Here is a 23,853-nt window from a genome sequence, read left to right on the forward strand (position 1 = left end):
GAGTCTCTTGCAGAAATAAAAAGAAAATAAATGCTCTTCCCTGAGCAGGCCTAGAGGTAGCTCCCCCATGTGTTTCACCAAAGCCATGGTCAATGCACTACTTTACCCTGGTCACTGCATCCACTGTGACTCCATGCTTCACCAGAACGTCAGCAACCTGCACATGCCCCTCTTGGGCCACGAGATGGAGAGGAGTCAGGCCACTCTGCAAAGAGAGGAGGTCTCAGCACAGTGGCACTGCCACCACAGCAGGGACTCTCTTGGTCTGCAGCCTGGCAAACTGACTGACACAGTGCCCTGCTGCCCAAAGGCAGGAGGCACAGGAGCTGCACCACCCTCCAGACTGCTGTTCTCTGCTGTTCTCTGCTGTTCTCTGCTGTTCTCTGCTGGCTGGTTTGCCTCCAGCCTGGCAGGATGCTCTGGGACAGCTTACCTTGTTGCCTAGGTTGCCGTTGGCTTGTTTGGAGAGGAGCAGTGCCACCATGTCTGCGTGCCCCTCCTGGGCAGCCAGGTGCAGGGGAGTGACTCCCTGCATGGACTCAGCATTTGCAGAGGCCCCATACTGCAGCAGGCTGCTGGCCACTTCCATCTGGTTCTGCTTGGCAGCGATGTGCAGGGGGGTGTACCCGTTCTGCAGGGAGAGAGAGGCTCATTGCAGCGCTCAGCCCTGCCAAGCAGAGCTCAAGGCACAGGAGGTGCCACCCTACCCCTCTGCAGGCCAGGCCTGCCCTTCCTGGCTGCCTCCAGAGCTCAGGGGTGCCCCCCTAGCACCATCTCTCTGACAGCAACCAGCCCTGGCACTGATGCCAAATCCCACCCACCCTTCAAGCCAAGTCAGCAAGGGAACTCCCTTTGGAACCCAAGGGGGGGTTCCAAGGACCACCTGCTTCAGGTGTGACTGGGGTGGGCTGTCCTGGAGTTTTCTACACATTAATTTCTGCAGCAGTGTGATGTCATCCTGATTTTTTAAGATTTTCTAAGCCTTCTGATGTTTACATTCTTGTAACGAACTTTCTCACACGCTTTCTGTAAATCACTCATTGTTTTGCATTCTTTTATGGAGGAGGAGAGATTTGATAAACTGTTGGTTTGTCCGGTGTCATTGGAGAGGTGGCACTGTCACACTCCAATCCACTGCCACTTTTAGAAAACTATAAATGCTGGAGCCAGAAAATAAACTTCAATTTTCTTCACCGTGAGAGCAGCCGTGTGTGCAATTGTGTTGTTTGGTGCCCTATAATGTCACAGACAGCTTTTATGGAAAATCCTTTCCTTAGGAGTTTTCCTCCTGAGAAGCTGAGAGGCCTCAGGAACAAAATGTAACCAATGATTACCTGCTGCTGTGGAATGCAACAGGTGGATCTGGGATTGGTCTCGTGTGGTTGTTTCTAATGAATGGCCAATCACAGTCCGACTGTCTCGGACTCTCTGTCTGAGACACAAGCCTATTCATTCTTTCCTATTCTATTCTTAGCTAGCTTTCTGATGAAATCCTTTCTTCTATTCTTTTAGTATAGTTTTAATGTAATATATATCATAAAACAATAAATCAAGCCCTCTGAAACATGGAGTCAGATCTTGGTCTCTTCCCCAACCCAAGAGCCCCTGTGAGCACGGTCACACTACCAGGACAGTGTGCACCCTCCTGGGGCAGGCACAGGGATGAGCCTGGCTGAGGTGTGGAGCTCAACCTCCCAGCACCACAGGGCATCAGCGTTCAGGCAGAGCCTGCAGGGCCCCGAGCCCTGCCCGTGGTGCCAGGCTGCAGGAGCAGAGCAGCTGGCAGCCACCCACTGCCCGGGCTGACACACAGGCACACCAGGGGCTGGCACCAGCTGCTCCCCGGGCCTGCCCGCTGTCAGGGAAATTACCCACAAACACCAGAGGTTTATGTCCAAAAAGGAGACAGAGGAGTCTTTTTACTTTATTCCAATCAAGGGAGAGGCCCTGGGGTCTGTCCAGTTTTGGAGGATGCAGCCTCCCTTTTTATCCCAATTTCCCGTCTGCATTTCCCTTCTCTCTTTCCCCATTTCTGAGGTACTTGAGAGGTTCAGACCTCCCAACACACCTGATACCAAAGATTCCCCTATAATGCACAACCCTCCCTTTTAATTTTTAATTCTTATGGAATTTAGGGGTTTTTCCCCATTTCTGAGGTACTTGAGAGGTTCAGACCTGCAAACACACCTGATACCCAAGATTCCCCTATAATGCACAACCCTCCCTTTAAATTTTTTAATTCTTATGGAATTTAGGGGATTTTTCTTCCCCATTGTTTCTTTCATCTTTCAATGTCTAATTTCATTTACCAGCAACCCTAAAGTTTATTTGTAAAAGCAAATCTCTTTTTCCATTCATCAATCAGTGGAATCCTTCCCATTGTTTCTTTTCTCTCCCAGTGCTGGTTTTATCTCCCAGCAGACCCACAGCTTGTTTGCAAAGACAAATCCACCGTTCCTCTCACCAGCATGTCTGCACAGGGGAGAGGGAAGTGCCAGATGGGCAGGGCTGGCACCAGCAGCCACTTGGCTGTTTTGAGGACGCAGCTTTTGCAAACAGCACGGGAAGCAAGGCGCCTGCTGGTGGGCTCTGTGGGGAGATGCTCGCCATGCTCAGGCTCAGAGCTGGGTGATTCTCACAAGCCTGTGGGTTTTGTGACTCACTGCTTCATAGCTGCATGCAAACATTTGCCTGTGCTTTCCCAAGCTGCCAGACTGCAGCGCTGCTCTGCAGGACTTGCCATGGAAACACGTTCCCCACGCAGCAGCAGCAGCAGCAGCAGCCAGCGTGCTGCTAGCAGGACCATCCCTGACACAGCCCTATCTGCTGGAGCAGGACCACGGCCTGGCACCCTGCCTGCCTGCTCCACCCGCTCTGAGGACAGGCAGGCATCACTGTGCCTCATGGAGAGAGCCTGGTGGGGATCAGGCCCTCATGCATTCCCTGAGTGCCAGGGTTGAGGGGCTGGGCTGGCCCCAGGCTGGCACTGGACACACAGCACACCCCACATGCCCACATTCCACATGCCCACATCCCCATATCCCCACATCTCCCCATCCCCACATCCTCACATCCCCACTGTCACAGACATCTTTTATGAAAAATCCTTTCCTTAGGAGTTTTCCTCCTGAGAAGCTGAGAGGCCTCAAGAACAAAATGTAAACATGGATTATCTGCTGCTGTGGAATGCAACAGGTGGATCCGTGATTGGTCTCATGTAGGATGTTTCTAATTAATGGCCAATCACAGCCCAGCTGACTCGGACTCTCTGTCTGAGCCACAAACATTTGTTATCATTCTATTCTATTCTATTCTATTCTATTCTATTCTATTCTATTCTATTCTATTCTATTCTATTCTATTCTATCCTTAGCTAGCCTTCTGATGAAATCCTTTCTTCTATTCTTTTAGTACAGTTTTAATGTAATATATATATCATAAAATTATAAATCAAGCCTTCTGAAACACGGAGTCAGATCCTCGTCTCTTCCCTCAACCTGAGACCCCTGTGGACACCATCACACCCCAAATCCCACATCCCCACGTCCCCACATGCCCAGGGAAGCCCAGCCCAGACTCACCCAGGCTGAGTTGTGTGGGGAGCTGCCCTTGGGAAGCAGCAGCCGGACAATCTCCAGGTTGTTGTGGTGCACAGCCACATGCAGTGGAGTCAGGCCATTCTGTAGTGGGGGAGAGAGGACAGACAGGTGAGACAGAGCCTGTCCCCACACGAGACCACTCCTCCCACAGAAGCAACTCTCACCTTCCCTGCCGCATTGGGCTGAGCGTCGTGTGCCAGCAGCAGCTCTGCCACATCCACCTTTCCATACTTGGCTGCAACGTGGAGAGGGGTAAATCCTTTCTGAGGAGAAAGGCAGCCCATCACAGGGTGGCAGAGATGAAGAGAGAGCTGGCACCTGCTGCAACACAGGAGGAGGCTGCCCCTCCTGCCACAGGGACACTGTGCCACCAGCCTTGCCCCAGCTGAGCCTTCCACAGCAGCGGGCTCAGCAGCCTACCTTGGTCATGCAGGTCTGTGAGGCTCCCTTCTCCAGCAGGGCCTGGGCTGTGTCCATGTGCCCCTCTCTGGCAGTGATGTGCAGGGGCGTGTGCCCTGCTGTGGTGGCCAGGTTGGGGTTGGCGTTGTTCTCCAGAAGGAGTTTGACCATGCCAGTGTGGCCGATGCGTGCAGCACAGTGCAGAGGAGTCTGGTCATCCTGTGAGGGTGGCAAAGAAGCTGTCTGGTGTAAGAGCTTAAATGAGAGATGTGGGACTGCAGGCAGCTCACCAAAATGCAGTTTATTGTACACAAAATGCAGTTTATTCCATCTAAGAGGTTACAGCAGTCCAGGCTGGTGGGTGACAGAGCTGTGCCCACAGCTGCCAGCTCCAGCTGCAGGCAGGCCTGGAAACCCTTTGGTTTTGGTTACAATGCATTATTTACTTTTCTTTTGGTTACAATGCATTCTATACTTTTCTTTGCTGAGCATCTTCATACAGTAAAACCAATCTATACCTTAACTTTTATCTATAGCCTCTCATAGCTACTATAATTACCATATCCATGTTACTGTTCTCCAGTCACTAACAGTCAGTACACTGCAGTTTAAGCTGGAAGTTGTTTTTCAGTTTTCTTGCAGTGGAAAATTCTGAGACCTTTTTTCTACTTGCCACATTTGCTGCCTTGTTTGCCTGTGCTTTCTGCTTGGTAAAAACATCTTCTTGTTTGAGGTGGGTTTATCTTTTGCTCTAAGCTATAAAAACTTCTTCTAACTTCTAACTTTGCCTCCTTGGTTATCCAGTGAGACTGGCTCAGCAATTCTTTTCTTCCATATCAAAACTTGCTTCCATCTCTATTCTTTCATCAGACTCTACATTTAAAAATCTTTCTGCTAAGCACACATATCTGTGAGACTTTCTTGCCAAACTTTCTTCCTTCCCAACAGTCTGGGCAGACCAGTCCCTTCTTGTGATGCCAAAGGGACCCCAGCCCTGCTCCCACTGTTGCACAGCCCCTGGTAGGCAGCACTCTGGGCACAGCAAAGAAACCCAGCACCAGCTGTTCCCAGAGCTGATTATCAGCAGCTCCTCTGCACCTACCTTGGCCTTGGCATTGGCTTTGGCTTTGTTCTGCAGCAGGTACTTTGCCACGTCGGTGTGCCCAGCTCTGGCTGCCATGTGTAGGGGAGTCTCTACTTTCTGCACCAAAGACAGGATAAAGTGGTGAGGCCAAAGGAGGGGAAATGCCTTTCTGCAGTCATTCTGAACACAGGAGAGCAGTGCCTGCAACCCCTACTGGTTCGTTGTGCATGGTGTGAGTGCATGGCAGATTCAGCACAAAGCAGAGGGCACCAGGGACTGCTCAGGTGAACAGAGGGTGCAGGACCTGGATACCCTGCTGGACCCCAATACTCTGAGCTTCCAAAGCCCCAGCCAGGGTGGGACTCACCACGTTGGACACATTAGGAGAGGCTCCACGCTGCAGCAGAGTCTTGACGATGGGCAGGTGTCCCATGAAGGCAGCCACATGCAGGGGGGTCAGGCCAGACTGTGAAGAGAAAGGGGCCAAAAAACAAGATAGGACTTATGGCCTTGGCAATATCTCTTACTGTCCCCTTCTCCTTCTCCCCAGGACAGGTAAAATCTGAGTCTCCAGTCTGCCCAAGGACCCTGGCAGGTGAGTGTGGAGGAAACACAGGGAGCTGCTGTCTCCCCTGCATCTCCTTGCCCTTCAGGAAGGCACTGCCAGACTAAATCTGAGCTGCAAAGAGCACCAAGAAAAGTGCTGGGGGCATGGCAGTAGCAGCAGGGACACCACATCCTGCCATGCTGCCCACACTGCCCATGCAGAGTCAGCAGAGCTGAGGATGGGCTCAGCCCACCTACCTCTGTGACAGCATCAATGGAGGCACCCGTCTTCAGCAGCAGCTCCATCACTCGGATGTGGTTTTTCTTGCAGGCAATATGGAGGGGCGTGAAGCCATTCTGCAGACAGACAGACGGACAGACGGACAGACGGACAGTCATTTGTGTGAACTCTCCCTCTCCCCTGGCCCAGCCTCCCCACTGTCGCAGACATCTTTAATGAAAAATCCTTTCCTTAGGATTTTTCCTCCTGAGAAGCTGAGAAGCCTCAAGGACAAGATGTAAACATTGGTTATCTGCTACTGTGGAATGCAACAGGTGCATCTGGGATTGGTCTCATGTGGTTGTTTCTAATTAATAGCCAATCACAGCCCAGCTGGCTCGGACAAAGAATCCGAGCCACAAACCTTTGTTATCATTCCTTATTATTCTATTCCTAGCCAGCCTTCTGAAGAAACCCTTTCTTCTATTCTTTTAGTATAGTTTTAATGTAATATATATCATAAAATAATAAATCAAGCCTTCTGAAACATAAAGTCATTCCCTCAACCTGAGACCCCTGTGAACACGGTCAGAGGCCACCCTCCATTCCTCACCAGGGCTCGGGAGTTGGGCTTGGCCCCCTTCTCCAGCAGCAGCTTGGCCACGCGGTGGTGCCCGCAGTGAGCGGCCACGTGCAGGGGCGTGAGGTGGTCCAGGGTGATGTCGTCGATGTCGGCGCTGTACTGCAGCAGCAGGCGCACGCAGTCCAGGTGGTCACCCTGGGCTGCCATGTGGATGGGCGACAAGCCATTCTGCAAACGTGGAGAACCATGGGGAACCGTGGAGAACCGTGGAGAACCATGGAGAACCGTGGAGAACCGCGGAGAACCATGGAGAACCGTGGAGAACCACAGAGAACCATGGAGAACCATGGAGAACCACGGGGAACCGTGGAGAACCATGGAGAACCGTGGGGAACCATGGAGAACCATGGAGAACCACAGAGAACCATGGAGAACCATGGAGAACCGCGGAGAACCATGGAGAACCACGGAGAACCATGGAGAATCATGGAGAACCATGGGGAACCGTGGAGAACCATGGAGAACCGTGGGGAACCATGGAGAACCATGGAGAACCACAGAGAACCATGGAGAACCATGGAGAACCATGGAGATCCATGGAGAACCGCGGAGAACCATGGAGAACCACGGAGAACCATGGAGAATCATGGAGAACCATAGAGATCCATGGAGAACCACGGAGAACCACGGAGAACCACGGAGAACCATAGAGAACCATAGAGAACCATGGAGAACCGTGGGGAACCATGGAGAACCACGGAGAACCATAGAGAACCATGGAGAACCATGGAGAACCACGGAGAACCACGGAGAACCATAGAGAACCATGGAGAACCGTGGAGATCCATGGAGAACCGTGGAGAACCATGGAGATCCATGGAGAACCATAGAGATCCATGGAGAACCATGGAGCAGAGCCTCAAGGCTGGGCCACCAGGGGTCCAGGCATCCCTCCCTGCCCCTGCCTTGCTGGGCCACCAGGGGTCCAGGCATCCCACTGTAGCAGACCCCATAGAATTGACCAAGGCTCCGTGGAGGGCTGAGACCTAACAGTAGGAACTGCTGAGTCATGATGAGACAGCAAAATAGGCTCGTCTCTTCCACCTCTCAGACCCCAGCTTATCTCTGTAATCCCATAGCTCCCTTTTCCCTAACCCCTACTATTGGACAAGTTTGGATCCCTCTGTACCCTATAAAAAGGGGCTGTTTTAGCCCATTTGGCAGAAGCAGAGCCATCGCTGGAACCCTTCACAGACCCCTCAATAAAACCATCGCTGTGGAACCCCCAGGATAATTTGTTCTTCTCCTCTCTTGTGTTTGCTTCTCCCCTTAGCCCACAGGTGCCTTAGTGAGCAAGAGCTGGAGTCCTAAGAGAGCTGATAATCACTAAAGAGCTGAAATCCACCAAGCTTGGTTAATGCAGCCACAGCTACAAGTGGCCTGGGTATTCGGGCACTCTGTCTCCAAGAGGGACTGAGCTATCCAGATAGGCCTATGTGCCATAAGGGAAAGGTGAAATAATAATGAAAACTAAGCTATAAATAGCAAAGATCAACCCTTGTACTTTTTGCATCATGGTCTAGCAAGAAAAACCAAGCAAAATGAATTTTAAGTTTGCCATCCTGAAACCCAAGCGAGCTACTTATGAGCAGCTATAATTGAGCAAACCCGGAGGCAAAGCCTGCTCTGGGGCAGGGGACCTTATCCTACCCTGCCCCTGCCTTGATATTGTAAATCAAAGGTGACTCTGATGAAGGGGATAGAGAATGATGCATCTGACTCCATCATCAGAAGGCTAATTGATGACTTTATTATACTATACTAAGTACATTTCATCTAAACTGAATCTGCCCTGCACTCACTCTTGCTCACAGCTGCTCACACTGCACTCATCTCTGATTCTCTGGTGACTGTCCCATGACAGCCCCACACACACACACACACCTGGCCCTGACAGACCAAGGGAACAGAACATCCTCACTTTGGGTGACCAATCTCCATATTGCATTCTACTTTAGCACAGCAAGCAAGATCAGAATTGTGTTTTCCCTCTTCTCTGCTTGTCTCACAGCTTCTCTCTGTTCAGAGGGCCTGTGAATACCACACCTTGCAGCCCCAGACTGTCACAGACACATTTTATGAAAAATCCCTTTTGCTAGGACCTTCTTCTCCTGAGAAGCTGAAAAGCCTCAGAGGAAAAGAAAAACAATGATTATCTGCTGCTGTGGAATGAAACAGGTGCATCTTTGATTGGTCTCGTGTGGTTGTTTCTAATTAATGGCCAATCACAGTCCAGCTGTCTCAGCCTCTCTGGTCAGTCACAAGATTTTATTATCATTCTTTCCTTTCCTTGCTAGCCTCCTGATGAAATCCTTTCTTCTATTCTTTAGTATAGTTTTAATAAATCATTTTCTTTTCATATAATATTTATCATAAAATAATAAATCAGCCTTCTGAAACATGGAGTCAAGATTCTCCAGCTCAGGCCAAGTAGGGCAGGAGGCTTCTTACCCCTCACCAGGGCAAAAACAGCCCCAAGCCAATCATGGGTGCCATCCAGCAGCTGTGCACACCTTGTTACCCCTGTGCTGCCCTGGGACCTGGCACCAACCACAGCCCCACCACGTCCCTGGGTACCTTGGTTTTGGCTTGGATGGGAGCCCCATGGTCCAGGAGGATCTCTGCAATTCTCACGTGTCCATTGCGCGCTGCACAGTGGAGAGGGGTCAGCTCATCCTGGGAAAAGAGGAGGGTTCAAGGGCTCAGTATGGCATGGAAAGGCAGGGTTCCCTCAGCTAGAGGGCTAACAGGGACTGTGGACTTGTTGAAAAATAAGGCAAAACCGAGCCTGGCCTCAGCTCTGTAGCCGTGCAGATTTCCCTCACCTCTCTATGCGCCAGCAAAAAACCCTTAGTGCACCAGAGAGCTCTCCCAGTGCCAGCAGGGTGTCTGCAGGGCAAGCACTGGGCACGGGGAGCTCAGGGAGGGAGATGGATGTGCTCAGAAGTGCCCTCACCTTGGTCCTGGTCTCTATCTGGGCCCCACGGTCCAGCAGCAGCCGCACCATGATGATGTTGCCCCGGCGGGAAGCGATGTGCAGGGGAGTGATCCCATTCTGTCAGGAGGAATGAACAGGCTCTCAGAAGGAGCACTCCCTCCTCTTTCAAGAAGGCAGCAAACAAAGGAGAGAGGGCGGGGAGAGCTGCATCTCTGCCCAGGGACAGCACTGGGGAACAGCTTGTTTAACAGGGCAGCGAGCTAAGGGCTGCAGACAGAAGCTGCACAGAGCTTGGAGGAAAGCACCAGTATCACCAGCCAGGGGCTCTGCACAAATCACCAACAGGACAGGACTGCTGGGAACGTGCCTTGAGCTGTTTGATTTTCCAGCATCAGCCTCATTCCATGGTTATGACAATGGGAAGATGCCACCAGCTCACATCCCAGGCAGCAGACACAGAACTAAATGTTACAACTCTCTTTATAAGTGTTTTGACCAATCCCACAAAGCAAAAGCACATTGACAGTATTTATATCTGAATAGTATATATTCTATATTGACAGTGGTTCTGTCCAACCACTATAAGCACAGGGTACCTTTGGTTAAACAATGCTTGCTTATTTCAAATACAATCCCTGCTTGTGAGCCTTCAAACACAATGCACAGAGCTCCATTATTATGCTTAGAACTTCCTAATATCTCTCTAGATAAACTTTTCTGTAGTTTAGAGAATTATTCTAGACAAGTGTTAATACACAGACCATTGTTCTATTTGTCCTTGCTTTTCTACAGTTTAAATAATTTTTCTGCTGCCCAATCTCATGGCTGCTGCTTAGCTCTAATCACAGTTCTGCTGTCTCTGAGGCCTTTTGCAGCTTTCCCAAACCCCTCTGATTTTGTGGATTCCCACACACCAGCTGATGGGTTGGGCTTCACCTTTAGGTTTGGAAGAAGCATCCTGACTGCAGGTTCTACGAGCTCTGCCCTGCAGCAGCAGCACCAGCATGGAGACAAGGTCCCCAAGAGCTTTAGGGATGCATGGCTGCTTCTAACAGCAGGGATCCATAGCAGAAAAGGCCCATGGTTGTTATTGATTGCAACTCCCCATGAATCTGTGCTGCTTTTTGCATAGTCTGCATAGTCCCACTTCTCCTGCATGGCCCCACTAGCATGCCCTGGCAGCTAGCATGCCCATGCCCTGTGGCTACATTCCGGTTTGCTCCATTTTCCAGCAAGAACTTCACAACCTCCAGGTGGTTCTCCTGCGCTGCCATGTAGAGAGGTGTGAAGCCTTTCTGCAAACACAGGGCCATGGACATCATCATGGATAAAGAGGCACAGCGTCCTCCTCTGGCGCTGGAGCAGCACAAGCCCCAGTGTCTCCCCACTCTGCACTCACCTGGGGTGTGAAGTTGACACTGGCCCCACGGTTCAGCAGCAGCTGGGCCACGCTGAGATTCTCATAGTGGGCTGCAATGTGCAAAGGGGTGAATCCAGTCTGGGGAAAGAAGGAGGGGTCAGCCAGCCAGACACAAGCTCCCTGCTGAAACCATGGACAAATACAGCCCAGCGAGCTGCTGTTCTGCCAGAGACAGCAGAGGAAAAGCCCCCACCTTGGAGAGGACGTCAGCGTTGGGGTCGTTCTGCAGCAGCACCGCGGCCGTGCGGGTGTCGTCGTTGCGGGCTGCGATGTGCAGGGCGGGCAGGCGCACCTTGCCCTTCGTGCCGTAGTTGATGAGGTGAGCAACCACGTTCTCATGCCCTTGCTGCAGAGCCACAGCGAGGGGAGTGAAGCCATCCTGCCAAGGGGAAAGGAGAGAGTCCAGGAGCCATGGATCCCCAGCCATCAGCCAGGGACTGCATCCCTCAGTAGCCACACAAGCAGGGCCACGGGCTCCTCCCCGAGGACCTTACTGTCACAGACATCTTTTAGGGAAAATCCTTTCCTTGGGAGTTTTCCTCCTGAGAAGCTGAGAGGCCTCAGGAACAACATGTAACCAATGGTTATCTGCTGCTGTGGAATGCAACAGGTGCATCTGGGATTGGCCTCATGTGGTTGTTTCTAATTAATGGTCAATCACAGTCCGACTGTCTCGGACAGAGAGCCGAGCCACAAACCTTTGTTATCATTCCTTTCTTAGCCAGCCTTCTGATGAAACCTTTTCTTCTATTCTTTTAGTATGGTTTTAATGTAATATATATCATAAAATAATAAACCAAGCCTTCTGAAACATGGAGTCAGATCTTGGTCTCTTCCCCAACCCAAAAACCCCTGTGAACACGGTCACATCTCACCTCTGTGGCTACATTCTGGTTGGCTCCATTTTCCAGCAAGAACTTCACAACCTCCAGGTGGTTCTCCTGCGCTGCCATGTAGAGAGGTGTGAAGCCTTTCTGCAAACACAGGGCCATGGACATCAGCACAACTCTTCCTCGTGTTATCTGAGTTCTTTGAACACCTGTACCCCCATCAACACCCACTCTCCCAGGTCAGTGAACAGGGGCAGAAGCCTCCATTGTGTGGGTGAAAAAGACAAAAAAAACACCCTGGCAATAGGGGAACAATCACAGAGAGATGGAACCCAAGGCTCCACATATCCAGAAACAAACAGTGCTTTGTAAGAGTCAGCTTAGAGGAAACACTGGTGATGTTGTCCCTAGCTTCAGGGACAATTCTGCTATCAGGCAAAACCTGAAGAGCTTTCAGCCCTACCAGGCCCTAGGAAGAGAGAGTGAGGGAAGCACAGTGTGTTTAACTGCAGGGGCTGCTGGAGATCTCAGAGCTTTGCTAGGGGGCACCAGCTATGAGTCCTCCCAGGGTAAATTCAGCACTCTGGTATCCATGTGTTGACAGGGACTCCCTCAACAGAGACCATCCTGGAATCCCCATGAGCCTCAAGATCCCTCCACACCATTTGCACGTTTGCCTCTTTTCAGGAGCCTGGCAGAGCAGTCCTGAGCAAGACTAGAGGGAAATTGCCAAGGGCTGCTGAAATAGCCCTGCTGGGCACAGTTCCCACCACGAGGACACCACCATCACACAGGATTTGTGCCTGCCTGTGTCAGAGCAGAGCTCACCCTACCTGGGACTGTGCATTGACGTTGGCCCCATAGTTCACCAGCTCCCGGACCACGTCCTGCTGTCCAGCCAAGGCTGCGATGTGCAGGGCTGTGTTTCCCTTCTGAAAGACACCACAGAACAGCCCTCAGGGGCTGAAGCAACCCAGGATGCCAGGGAAAGATGGGCCTGACATGCTAAAAACCTTTAGAAGGCCGTGCAGCTCTCACTCCATGTCCCATCCCTGCTGTAAACCAGCCAAACCCTCCCCGTTTGCTGGCCAGGGAAGAAGAGAGTGATTTCATCTCTGCCATGAAGCTGCTGGCAGCAGGAGCTGTGTGCACTGTCAGGTGCTGTGCATCTTGAGCACTGAGAGAGGAGCAGAGGGGGGAGGACGGGGGAGCTGAGCTGGCAGTGCTCAGGCAAGGCTGCAGTGTGCACCCTGGCAGCCAAGGCATCCCAGCAGACAGCAGGGATGATGAGCAGGCTGGAAGATGCACACACAGGCTCCTCTGACTCCGTGCCTTTGGGTGGTGTGGCAGAATGCCAGGTCCTGCTCTGTGTCCAGAGCCCTGTGAGGGCACCAGGGAGGTGGCAACTGAGCCTCCTCCTGTTCTCACAGCCCTTCAGCCAGTGCTGAGAGGCTCCTTTGTCAGCCCTGATTACCATCAAGAGAAAGCCACACCTGCTGTGGTGATGCATGAGAGGACAATGTGTTATTTACAGAGCACCAGAGCTCTCCAGGCTTGTGACAATGGTATTGAGGCCATCTCAGTGCCGGAACGTGCAGGGGCTGCCCTGGGGCAGTGCCTGGAGGAGATGCTGGTAAGGCAGGACCAGCCCTTGCTGTGGTTCATGTTCCTCCTCTCTGAAGTCCACAATGGCCCCCACAGGGCAGAGGCACCTCTCAGCCACCAAGAAATGCCAAACCTGTGCTAAGAGCAGAGCCTGGTCCTAGGGCCCAGCCCAGCAGCACTGCCCCTGGCACAGTCACTCTGGGGGCTTGTCACAGACATCTTTTATGGGAAATCCTTTCCTTGGGATTTTTCCTCCTGAGAAGCTGAGAGGCCTCAGGAACAAAATGTAAGCAATGGTTATCTGCTGCTGTGGAATGCAACAGGTGCATCTGGGATTGGGCTCATGTGGTTGTTTCTAATTCATGGCCAATCACAGCCCAGCTGGTTCGGACAAAGAGCCGAGCCACAAACCTTTGTTATCATTCTTTGCTATTCTATTCTTAGCCAGCCTTCTGATGAAATCTCTTCTGTTCTTTTAGTACAGTTTTAATGTAATATCTATCATAAAATAATAAATCAGCCTTCTGAAACACGGAGTCAGATCCTCGTCCCTTCCCTCAACCTCAAACCCCTGTGGACACACTCACAGGGGCTGACAGCAAACACCATGACCCTGCTCAGCTGCTGCTGGTGTGTCTGGCAGCACAGGCAGTGTGCAGAGCTGTGGCCACTGTGGCCAGGCTTCCTCGTCCTTACCTTGGTCGTGGTCTCCAGGACGATCTCCTTGTGCAGCAGCTCCACCACCATTTTGACATGGCCCTCCTTGGAGGCCAGGTGCAGGGCGTTCAGCCCATTCTGGAGGAAGCAAAGGTGGGAAAGGGGCATCAGGCATCATCATCTGGGGATGGAGCTCTATGGGGAGCACCCTGCTCTGAGCTCCTGTGCTGGAGAAAGTCCAGGCTGGCGGGGCAGGAGTGATTTCCCTGTGCCTGAGCTCTGACACCCAGCACCAGCCATGGTGCCACCAGCAGCTCCACACTGCCAGGAAATCTTCACCCAGCTGAGTGCTGGGTTGCTGACTAATGCTGGAGGCTTCTCCATGAGCAAACCATGCAGCCCACGCTGGCAATTTCCTATGGATGGGTGGAACCACAGCTCAGTGTTCGTGTGCTTGAGGCACAGGAGCTGCTCCAGTCCTCCCTGCTCATGGCACATCCTTTGTGTCTTTGTTCTAGTGGCTTCCCACGGGGTGCCCCTCCTCACAGTCAGGTTTTTCACACCTAAAGCACAGAGCTGAGCTTTGTGCTCAGTCCAGAGCAAGGATGCACCACCACAAGTGCTGTGTAAGTGCACATACAAACCTTGCACTTTAACAGATGAGCAGCCCTGCTTTGGACAATGATTTCATCAAGCAGCAGCAGAGCAAGACCACAGATGCTCAGCTGCTCCCCTCAGCCCATACGCCCTTTTATGCAAAAGATTCATAAATAACCTTCTGAGTGCTGTAAATCTGTGACAAATCATTAACCTCTAACAAATAGCTGTGCAACAAGCACAGAGGACTGTTTCCATTGCTGGCCCATTGGTATTTCTGCTCCAGGAGCAATCCAAGCTGTTTTGCACATTTGCTTTGTCTTGACAGCCCATCCGACCCAAAACTGCCACAGGATGTGCATCATTTGAAAGGTGCTGTCTTTTCCTCACTGAATGCTGCAAATAATTCCCAGAAATCCCAGTCACTAATGTAAAAATGCAGCCCTACAGAATAACACAGAGACTTCACACTTTGCCTGTCCCAAAGCAGGGACCTGCTCATCAGGAGAGACCACCCCAACAAAAACCATCTCCTGGGCACCCACGATGCTGCTCCCAGCTGGTGAGGGTCCTGGCACTCATCCTCAGTCCTCCAGCTCCTCGTGGATGAGATGGGAGCGTGCTGGAATTGGGAACATGGAAGGCGCGTGATGGAGACACGGATGCAGCCATGGATGGAGGAGGTGGAATCGGCGGGATGGAGGTCAGATGGCATGTCAAGGTCTCTGAACTTGAGCCAGAATACAGGACCTGTGGGATAGGTCTGACCACATATATCCCTCTTTATTCTATACAGGACATGTGAGGTTGGACCTTTCCCACAGGTCTGATATTCCTCAGAAGGAAACCCCAAAGTGCCATCTAACCTGAGGGAGATGGCAGGAACCGGGGCAAAGACATCACTGAGAGGAGAGCCTCATACTGCTGTAGCCATTGTCTTCCCATCAAAGTGTTAAACACCCTCACCAGCACCAGAAATCTGGTTGGGAACAGGACTTGAATCCAGTCAGTGGAGGTAGCTGATGGCAGACCATCTCTTTGGTGAAGAAGAGTTCAAAGAAGTGAACCAGACCATCTCTTTGGTGAAGAAGAGTTCAAAAAATGAACCAGACCATCTCTTTGGTGAAGAAGAGTTCAAAAAATGAACCAGACCATCTCTTTGGTGAAGAAGAAGTTCAAAGCCATCATCTTTAGCTTGTGGATGAGGCACCCTGTTGTAATTCTTTACAGGGGCTTCTCCAGAATCCCACACCCCTCTGGGCTAGAGGAGCAGTGGATGTAGAAACCCTCCCTCTCCTGTTGGGTTTGCAATGGAAATGAGTGAATATCCATGGTGCACTCTGCCTGCCCTGTGGGACCCTGTCCCCTGTCACAGACATCTTTTCATGAAAAATCCTTTCCTTAGGATTTTTCCTCCTGAGAAGCCTCAGGAACAAAATGTAAACAATGGTTATCTGCTGCAACAGGTGGATCTTTGATTAGCCCATCTTAGATGTTTATAATTAATGGCCAATCACAGCCCAGCTGGTTCAGACAGAGAGTCCGAGACAGGGCCTTTGTTATCATATTTTCTTTTTCTATTCCTAGCCAGCCTTCTGATGGAACCTTTTCTTCTATTCTTTTAGTATAGTGTTAATATAATATATATCATAAAATAATAAATCAGCCTTCTGAAACATGGAGTCAGATCCTCATCCCTTCCCTCATCCAAGAGCCCCTGTGAGCACCCTCACAGTCCCCAGGAGCTGCTGCAGCACAAACCAGGTCTGAGCTTCCCTTGGTTTGGGGACTGAAATAGATGCGAGTGCCTTTGTGCTCCTTGCTGAGTCAGCCTCCCCAGCAGCACCTCTGCTCCACAAAGCAGGGACAGCCCAGCCTCTGCTCCCCCTGCTCAGCCTAAAGCCCCTAAACCCGTCCCTACAGCATCTGCCCCACTTCAGGCTCAGCCACGTGCATTTGGCAGCTACACAGATACAAAATGTTCTGATGATGATGATGATGATGATGATGATGACGATGATGTGCAAACAGTTCCTCAGCGCCTGCAGCTCTCTGCTCCTGTACAAACCTATTTCTGTGCAGCTCCTCCTGCCCAGCGCCTCCCAAACCACCGCAAGGGGCACTTTGCAAACATTCACTGCTTGTGGTAAGCTGCACCTTCCAGGAATCCAAAAGCCTCAGCACTGCAGCACTGCAGGCAAGGGGAACAACCCCCACAAGCAATTCCTGTGGTGTTCTTCACTGGGCTGCTCCTCACAGCCGTCTGCTCTGCCCTCTGAGAAGCAGCTGAGCTTCTTCCAGTTGTCCCATTTGCTTGTCACACTGAAGGAGCCCTCTCTGCTTACCTGTCAATGTCCTTTGCCATGCTCCAGCCAGTACATCCATGCTCTTTATCGCTATTGCTGCCCTCCTGGCCCCAAAGACAACTGCCCCAGGGCTGCCCTCTGCTCAGGCACGTGTTCCCTGAACTAGAGATAGATCAGAAGCCCTGTGTGTTCCACCTACCTGGTTACAGGTGTTAATATCTACCCCATTCCTGAGGTGATCCAAGGCTTTGTCCAGGTTCCCAGATCTTGCAGCTCTCAAGAAACTGGTTGCAGCATCAGCCTTGGAGACAAAAAAGAAAAAAGCATGAAACTCAGAGCCCCCTTGTTCTCCCCCACCACCAGCACTGGCTCAACTCTTCACTCAGCTGCAGAGAACACAACTACACAGACCAGGCAGCAAAGGCAGAGGCCAGGAAAGTCACAGTGGGACAGGCTGAGGTGCCCCAAACCAGACAGGAGAAAGAAGGGCTGGGAGCTGCACTTAAAATGAAGAGCATCCAGATGATGGGGCAGAAGGTCTGAAGGCTGTCCTGTCACACTATGGGGACAGCATGGAGGGAGCTCCTGCCACCATGGCAGCCTCCCTTGGCCCAGGAAACCCCCCTGTAGCCTGGGCCACACTGATGGAGCTGCATGAGCCCACCCCTACCCTCCTCCAGAAGGCACTGAGCAGCAACAGAGGTGAGCTTGGGCACCAGCAGCAGGGACACAGCCCCAGCTGAGCTCCTCCCAGCTGGGGAAGCCACAACTCTCTTTTTTGGCAGTGCTTCCCCAACACTGTTTTTTTGGCAGTGCTTCCCTGCTACACCACAGCCAGCCCAGGCAAGGCACAGCAACACTTTCAGCACCACTACTTAGCAGTGTGAGGCAGCAAATGGAGACAATGGCATGGCTCACTGGAAGCTGGAGAACGGGGTGGAAATGCAGTGATGTGGGTCTGTGAGTCTGGGAGCTCCAGCTGGAAACTGGACTGTGCCTGCTGGGGCCAGCCCAAAGGGATCTCTGCAGCCCAGAGCCTCCAGATCCATGGCAGGGCTGCAGGACACACTGCTCTGTCCACAGCTCCAAGAGAAAATCAGAGCCCCTCTTGCACCACCACGTACATCAGGACTGACCGCGGGACCTCCTGTGCTAGGGGAGCTTCTGTTCTGCCACCCCAAAGCTGCCCTGATTGCCCACAGCCTGGCTGCAGAGGAGCATCCAGGGTTGGGAAGCTCCTGGGCAGGAGCTGGGAGCACCACAGCCAGAGCCAAAAGCACTGGAGGCACAGTAGGGAGGATGATGCTGACAATCCAAATTAGGAGAGGCTCAGGGCTGCTCTCTTCCCTTCTCTTTGCACTCTCAGATGTTTGAATTGGGGCTTTGGAGCAGCACAGCTCAGATGCCTTCTGGCCTCCTCCATCGGCTCCCCCAGCCCATCCTGATTGCCCACAGCCTGGTTGCAGAGGAGCATCCAGGGCTAGGAAGCTCCTGGGCAGGAGCTGGGAGCACCACAGCCAGAGCCAAAAGCACTGGAAGCATATGAGGGAGGATGATGCACCACAGTGGTTCAGGGCTGCTCTCTTCCCTTCTCTTTGCACTCTCAGATGTTTGAATTGGGGCTTTGGAGCAGCACAGCTCAGATGCCTTCTGGCCTCCTCCATCTGCCTCCCCCAGCTCCTCCTTTCTGCCTGACGCTCCCACCATGGAGAAAGGCAGCCATGCCCTGCTCCTGCTGTACAGGGAATGCTCACAGGGAGGGTGGCCTGGCCCTGCTGTGCCAGGCACAGAGCTCAGGCCAGGCCGCCAGCAGGGTGGCCAGGTGCCACGGGCCCTGTGGGGCAGCCCCTGGGTCACAAGGACAGTGCTGGAGGGCAGCAGCACCGTGCCCACAGCCACGTGCTGAGCTCATCACCTCCCGCGCCAGCTGGCTCTGCCTGCTCCCAGCTCAGAGCAGAGCCCCCAGGTTCCCAGCAGAGCTGTGCCTTTGGAGGGCTGTGAGTGCACAGGAGGGACAGCACCTCTGGGCTCTGAGCGCACAGAGCTGCAAGGAGGCAGCAGCAGCAGCAGCAGCGCTGTGCTCAGAAATGCACATTCACGCCCTGAGCTCTGCGTGCTGTCTGGGCTCCAGTGAGGAAACACTGACAGCTTCAAGCAACAGGCTGAATGCAAAGAGCTTTTCCAGCTCCAGACACTGCTAGAAGCCTCTGCTTCTCAGGTCAGGATCGAGGACAAGGCAGCAAACCCTCGGAAAATCAAAGCACAGCTCAGCCAGGCTCTGTCATCCGTGGGACACACATGGAGCTCTGAAGATTAAATGCTAAAACTCTACGTGGCCCTGCAGCCAAGGGGCTCCCAAAGCCCCAGCACGCCCAGCAGCAGAGACTACAAGCAGAAAGCGAGCAGAAAAGCAAAGCAGAGGTGTCTGTGGGCATGGGGGAGAAGTGTGTTGAGTACTCACAGCCACGTCTGGACCGGACCTGCCCTTTCGTGCTGCCATAGCCCGGCACTTCAGCTGAAACCTGAGCCTGGTGTCCCCTCTCTCCCTCCTTGGTTATCTACTCCCCAGCTTTGAGAGAGCCAGTAAGTTACATTGCATTCTATCTAAAAATACAGGCTCCGTCCTCTGTCCAATGCAGACCCTGCAGGGATCGCCAAGTGCTAATGGAATTTGTTCATTTTCTCTCCATTATTGTGTCAGACAGGATATTTAATACCAAGCCACCTCCGGAAAGCAAATGTGGCTGCTGCCAAGAGCAGGGAGGGGGTCAGAGCTGCAGGTACCACCTCAGCAGAGGAAAAGCAGCCCCACAGATAGGCCCACAGGTAACTCCTGCCCCAGAGGAGAGGGCTTGGGGTTCCCTCCACCCCTCTGGATGCTGGGCCCAGGCCTTGGAGAAGATGCCAAGGCTGGGGCGTGTCAGAGGCGCTGCCTTTTGCTGCCCATGCTCAGCATGTACCTTCCAGAGATGCACAGAGAGGTGCAGGGCATCAGACACCAGCAGTCCATTCCAACAGAGAGGATGGAACAGCTCAGCTCAAGTGGGAAAAGCAGATCCACAGTCGCGTTGTCCTCCTTTCTGATGTCTGCCTGCCCACAGGGCAGCTGCTCCCCAGGAAATGGAAGCACAGGCTGGGTCACTGCCACCTCCCAGATTTCAGCAAGAGGGACAGCAGGGAGTGCAGAGAGCCCGTGAGCACAAGGAGATGCACACACAGGTGCCAGGCAGCAGCAGCCCAGCTCACCCAGGCACAGACACACGGTGTCACCACCCAGTGACGGGCGCAAAGCTCAGCACGGCCGGCGCCTCCTGCACACACTCCCTCCCTCCCTGTGTGAGTGCCCCTGTGCTTCCAGATGCAGAAACTGCCTCTGCTGCCTCTCCTTTGCAGAGTTTCTTTCCGTTCTCCTTCGCCTTCCCAGCCATTTTCCAGGAAGGGGATATTCCAGGGGAGAGAATGAGCCGCCTCACTTGCTGCTGTGTACCTCTTGCACTCTCGGGTTCTGCTAAACCCTAAACACAGGCATTGTGCTCCACAGACTTGCAGACAGCCAAGCTGTGAAGGGTCAGGAGGCTGCTGCCAGCAATTCTACAAGAGAGAAGCCTCAGATCAGGGCTTTGTTAAGTGCTCCAAGACATTCTAAAGTCAAAGACTTGGGACAGCACATCAGACTGTGCTTCTACCCTCCTTCCCTTTCTTTTCCTTCAGGAAAAATCTCCCCTAGTCTGCTGGCAATCTGAATTTTCCCTTTCCCTCTGTCCTGGTTTCAGAGTCAATTTATTCTCATGACACCCTCTCCTGGCCCTGAGGAGAGGCTTCTCCTGCCCCTTTGCCCAGATCCTCCTTCTCTCCCAGCAATAATTAGCCTGGAACCACACGAGCCCATTGCATTGTAGCCATGGCCAAGGCTACAAAGCAAAGGAGAAGTCAAACCAGAGGCTCAGGGTGGATCTCAAGGCTGCACTCAGAGGTTTGTAAGCCTGCTGTGTGTCTGGTCACAGTCAGCTCCTGCTCTAATCTCCTCTAGCAGGGCCTCACTCACACCCAGGGAGGAGCTCCCACAAGCTCCTGCTGCTCATCACTGATAACAGAAGGGAGGGTCTCAGCATTCAAGGTGGCCACACTTGGCAGGAGCCCACTCTGTGTGAGCTGTTAAATGCTGTGTGTCGATGATTTCCAAGCACGAATGAGTTCAGGGGCTGGTGATGATCTCACAGTGTTTTCTGGGACACAGAGACAGCCAAGAAGCAGCTCCCCACACTGCTCCAGGCACACACACATCCTGCTGCATTGCCCTCCTTACCCTGTCTGCCCACTTGTCCCTTCAGGCTCATGGAGCAGCAGACAGGAGGCCCAGCAAGGAATCACCAGAATTCTGGGCAGCACACAGTCACCAACAGCCAAAAAGGCAGGGCTGGCAGTGAGATGCAAACCTTAACCCTGGCACTGAGCCATGTATTGCTGTGGGCATCCTGTCTAGATGCTGGGGAAAGGCCCAGCTCACATCTCAGAGGTCACCCAGTTCCTAATGCCAGTGTCCTGGAACCCAAAGGCAGCACTGCCAGCTGAGGATGTGTCAGAAACCCTTGCCAAGGGCAGCAGCCTTTGCCACTTGCTTGGACATTTCCTTACTCACGTGGGCTTGTGCCCAACAGTGGGCATGACCCTCACCTTTGAGGCATTATTTCCAGCAGAAACACCCAAAACCTCACATCAGTGTAGTGGTTTAGTCTTAAGGAACTGTCCAGCCTGGGGATGTCTCTGGAGCCAATGCTCATTTGGAACTCTCAGCCTCGCAGATACCAACTACACAATTCTGCAGGTGATAACCTCAGTCCTTTCTCACCAGATGAGAAGAATTTGTCAGTCCTCAAAACACACTAAAGGAGCTGCTAAGATTAAGAGCAGTTAGGGATAACACCTAGGGAGTCCATAGGATAATCAGGGAAGAGAGGAGAGTGAACTCCAGGTGCTCAGGAACAGAAGCCATGCTGTCTCTCTTGCAGGAACTTTCTCTCCTGTATTAACAGAAACTGGGCCCTGCAGCAGAAACAAAACCTACTGGCAGGTTTCTGCCTTCTGAGTGGAAGGCAGCATTCAGCAGAACACAGCATCTCCAGAGAGGCCACAGCAGCAAAGCCTCAGGCAGGCAGCCAGCAGGACTCAGAGAACAGGCAGAGACTGCAAACCCAGAAGAAAGAGAAAAGCAAAAAGCATTGGAAAAATTCATCTGGTGAAAGGATAAACCCAGATGCTTAAATTCTATTCTTTCATCATCCTCACCCCTACCCAAATGATTCAAGACAGGTAAATCCACACGTCCAAGTTCCATTCTGCCATCACCCTCACCTCCGCCCACGTGATTTAGCACAGGTGTGCAGATCTTAATAGGAGCCATGATGAGAGTCAAGGCACAAGAAGCCATCTCTGGAAGGCATCTGCCAGGTGAGTTTGTCCTCATTTCATGCACCAGCCTGAGTAAACCCCTTGTCCATGCTTATCTCTGCTTAGTGGGGGTTTCACAGCAGCCCCAAGAGGGTTGGTGGCTGCTGCACCCAGCAGAGATCCCCAGAGCAGGATGCAAAGGGGAGCTCAACCCTCTTGCAGCGGGGGAATCAGAGCGTGCAGGAAGTGAAAGGTCTGTTTGCATTCCCGTGCAAAGGATAGAGCTGGAGAAGGACTTGACACAACTGGCAAAGGAGAAACCCCAAAGCACAAGGAGGAGGGAGGGAAGGCCCCTGGCAGGTTGGTGGGAAGGGAAGCAACCTGTCAATTAGCACTTTTCCAGTGCTGAAGAGAGGGCAAGCTTTCCAGTGCCAGCATCAGACCGGCCTCTCCACCATGCACAGTCCCCCACCATTACATAATCATGAGCAATGAGCTTTTGGAAAGGCCATTTTTGTGCACTCTGAGCAGGAGAGGCAGTTCTGGGCTGTCACTGCTGGTGCAGCTCAGGGTAAAGGTTAACTCAGCCCCTGCTGAGCATTTTCAGCCACAGACATCTGCATTGCCATTTGACTCCTTCCTGCCCTGCTCACGGGTCCCCTTTGCCCCTGCTTCAGCTGGAACAGGTCCAGGACTGTGAGCAGGGCAGATATCACAAACAGCTTAATCTGCACGCAGCAGGGCAGCGAGGAGATGCCCCTGCCCAGCAGGCTGATGTTTGTGATAAGGATCCCTGCTCTGTGAGAGCCTGCAGCACCTGCCTAATGGATTTGCTAAGGAACACGCTCGAGATCTTGTTCCGTCATTTGCAAACTATCACTTTCCCTCTGAAGTGCAGTGCTGGGTCTCTAGCAGCAGTGGAGAGTGAAACAGAGGCTGGTCCAGAGAGCTGGACAGGAGAAGGAGACCAGAACATTTTTCCTTTCACATTTTTCCTTTCACATTTTTCCTTTCACATAGAGGCAAGAATTAACAGAGCTACTGCTCCTGCCAGCTGAGGCCACGCACACCCAGGGGAAAGCTGTCACTCTCCTTTGATGTTAGCAGGAGCCTCTGCTCTCTGCATATCCTGAAAAAGAAAAGCTATTTTTACCTCATCAAAAAATATATAGACTGTGACTGAAGACAATACATGAGAGCTCTTTGCTCAGGCACTACACCTCTGCTAATAACACAACAACATTTACAGCTGCCAAGAGGTGCAGCAGCAGAGCTTTGTCTCTCCTGCTTTCCTGATGCCTTTTTTGGACCATGACACGGCTCAGGCAGGTCTGTGCAATAAACACTGGGGAGCTGAGAGGGCTCCAGCACGCTGACAGTGCAAGGGGGGAGCAGAGATGTGCCTGAGGTCAGCCTGGGACTAAGACACAGCTCCTGGAGCTGCCTCTGCCTGGCGTGGGCTCTGGCAGTGCCCTCATGCTCAGGTGAGGTGCTGGAGCCCAGATGACACCATCAGGATCTGCCCTGGGGCCCTGTGCAGAGGATTCCTTTTCCTTCCTTGTGGTGCTTATCAGCTGCTCCTGATTTCTGCAGTCTGCTCTGACTCATTCCCTGTTCATTC

At 52.4% G+C, this 23,853-nt stretch overlaps 1 protein-coding gene across 7 annotated transcripts in view; it reads right to left on the reverse strand.

The window, feature by feature from the left end:
- The window catches only part of ANK1 (ankyrin 1), a 71,805-nt gene that overhangs the window by 22,788 nt on the left and 25,164 nt on the right, over positions 1–23,853 (reverse strand). For all 7 annotated transcript variants that reach the window (XR_013185635.1, XM_077191804.1, XM_077191803.1 and 4 more), the window contains exons 2-18: positions 17,044–17,145; positions 13,981–14,079; positions 12,513–12,611; positions 11,725–11,823; positions 11,043–11,228; positions 10,829–10,927; positions 9,448–9,546; positions 9,069–9,167; positions 6,462–6,659; positions 5,887–5,985; positions 5,450–5,548; positions 5,101–5,199; positions 4,020–4,217; positions 3,764–3,862; positions 3,582–3,680; positions 434–631; positions 107–205 (exon numbers count right to left, since the gene is read on the reverse strand). Coding sequence is in view for 6 of the 7 variants with exons in the window: in XM_077191804.1 (XP_077047919.1) it covers positions 107–205; positions 434–631; positions 3,582–3,680; positions 3,764–3,862; positions 4,020–4,217; positions 5,101–5,199; positions 5,450–5,548; positions 5,887–5,985; positions 6,462–6,659; positions 9,069–9,167; positions 9,448–9,546; positions 10,829–10,927; positions 11,043–11,228; positions 11,725–11,823; positions 12,513–12,611; positions 13,981–14,079; positions 17,044–17,145 (2,070 nt within the window). In the remaining variant the exon portion in view is untranslated. The remainder of the gene's footprint in view (positions 1–106; positions 206–433; positions 632–3,581; positions 3,681–3,763; positions 3,863–4,019; positions 4,218–5,100; positions 5,200–5,449; positions 5,549–5,886; positions 5,986–6,461; positions 6,660–9,068; positions 9,168–9,447; positions 9,547–10,828; positions 10,928–11,042; positions 11,229–11,724; positions 11,824–12,512; positions 12,612–13,980; positions 14,080–17,043; positions 17,146–23,853) is intronic.

This window comes from Agelaius phoeniceus, chromosome 30 (genome assembly GCF_051311805.1).
Source record: "Agelaius phoeniceus isolate bAgePho1 chromosome 30, bAgePho1.hap1, whole genome shotgun sequence".
NCBI classification, from domain to species: Eukaryota; Metazoa; Chordata; class Aves; order Passeriformes; family Icteridae; genus Agelaius; species Agelaius phoeniceus.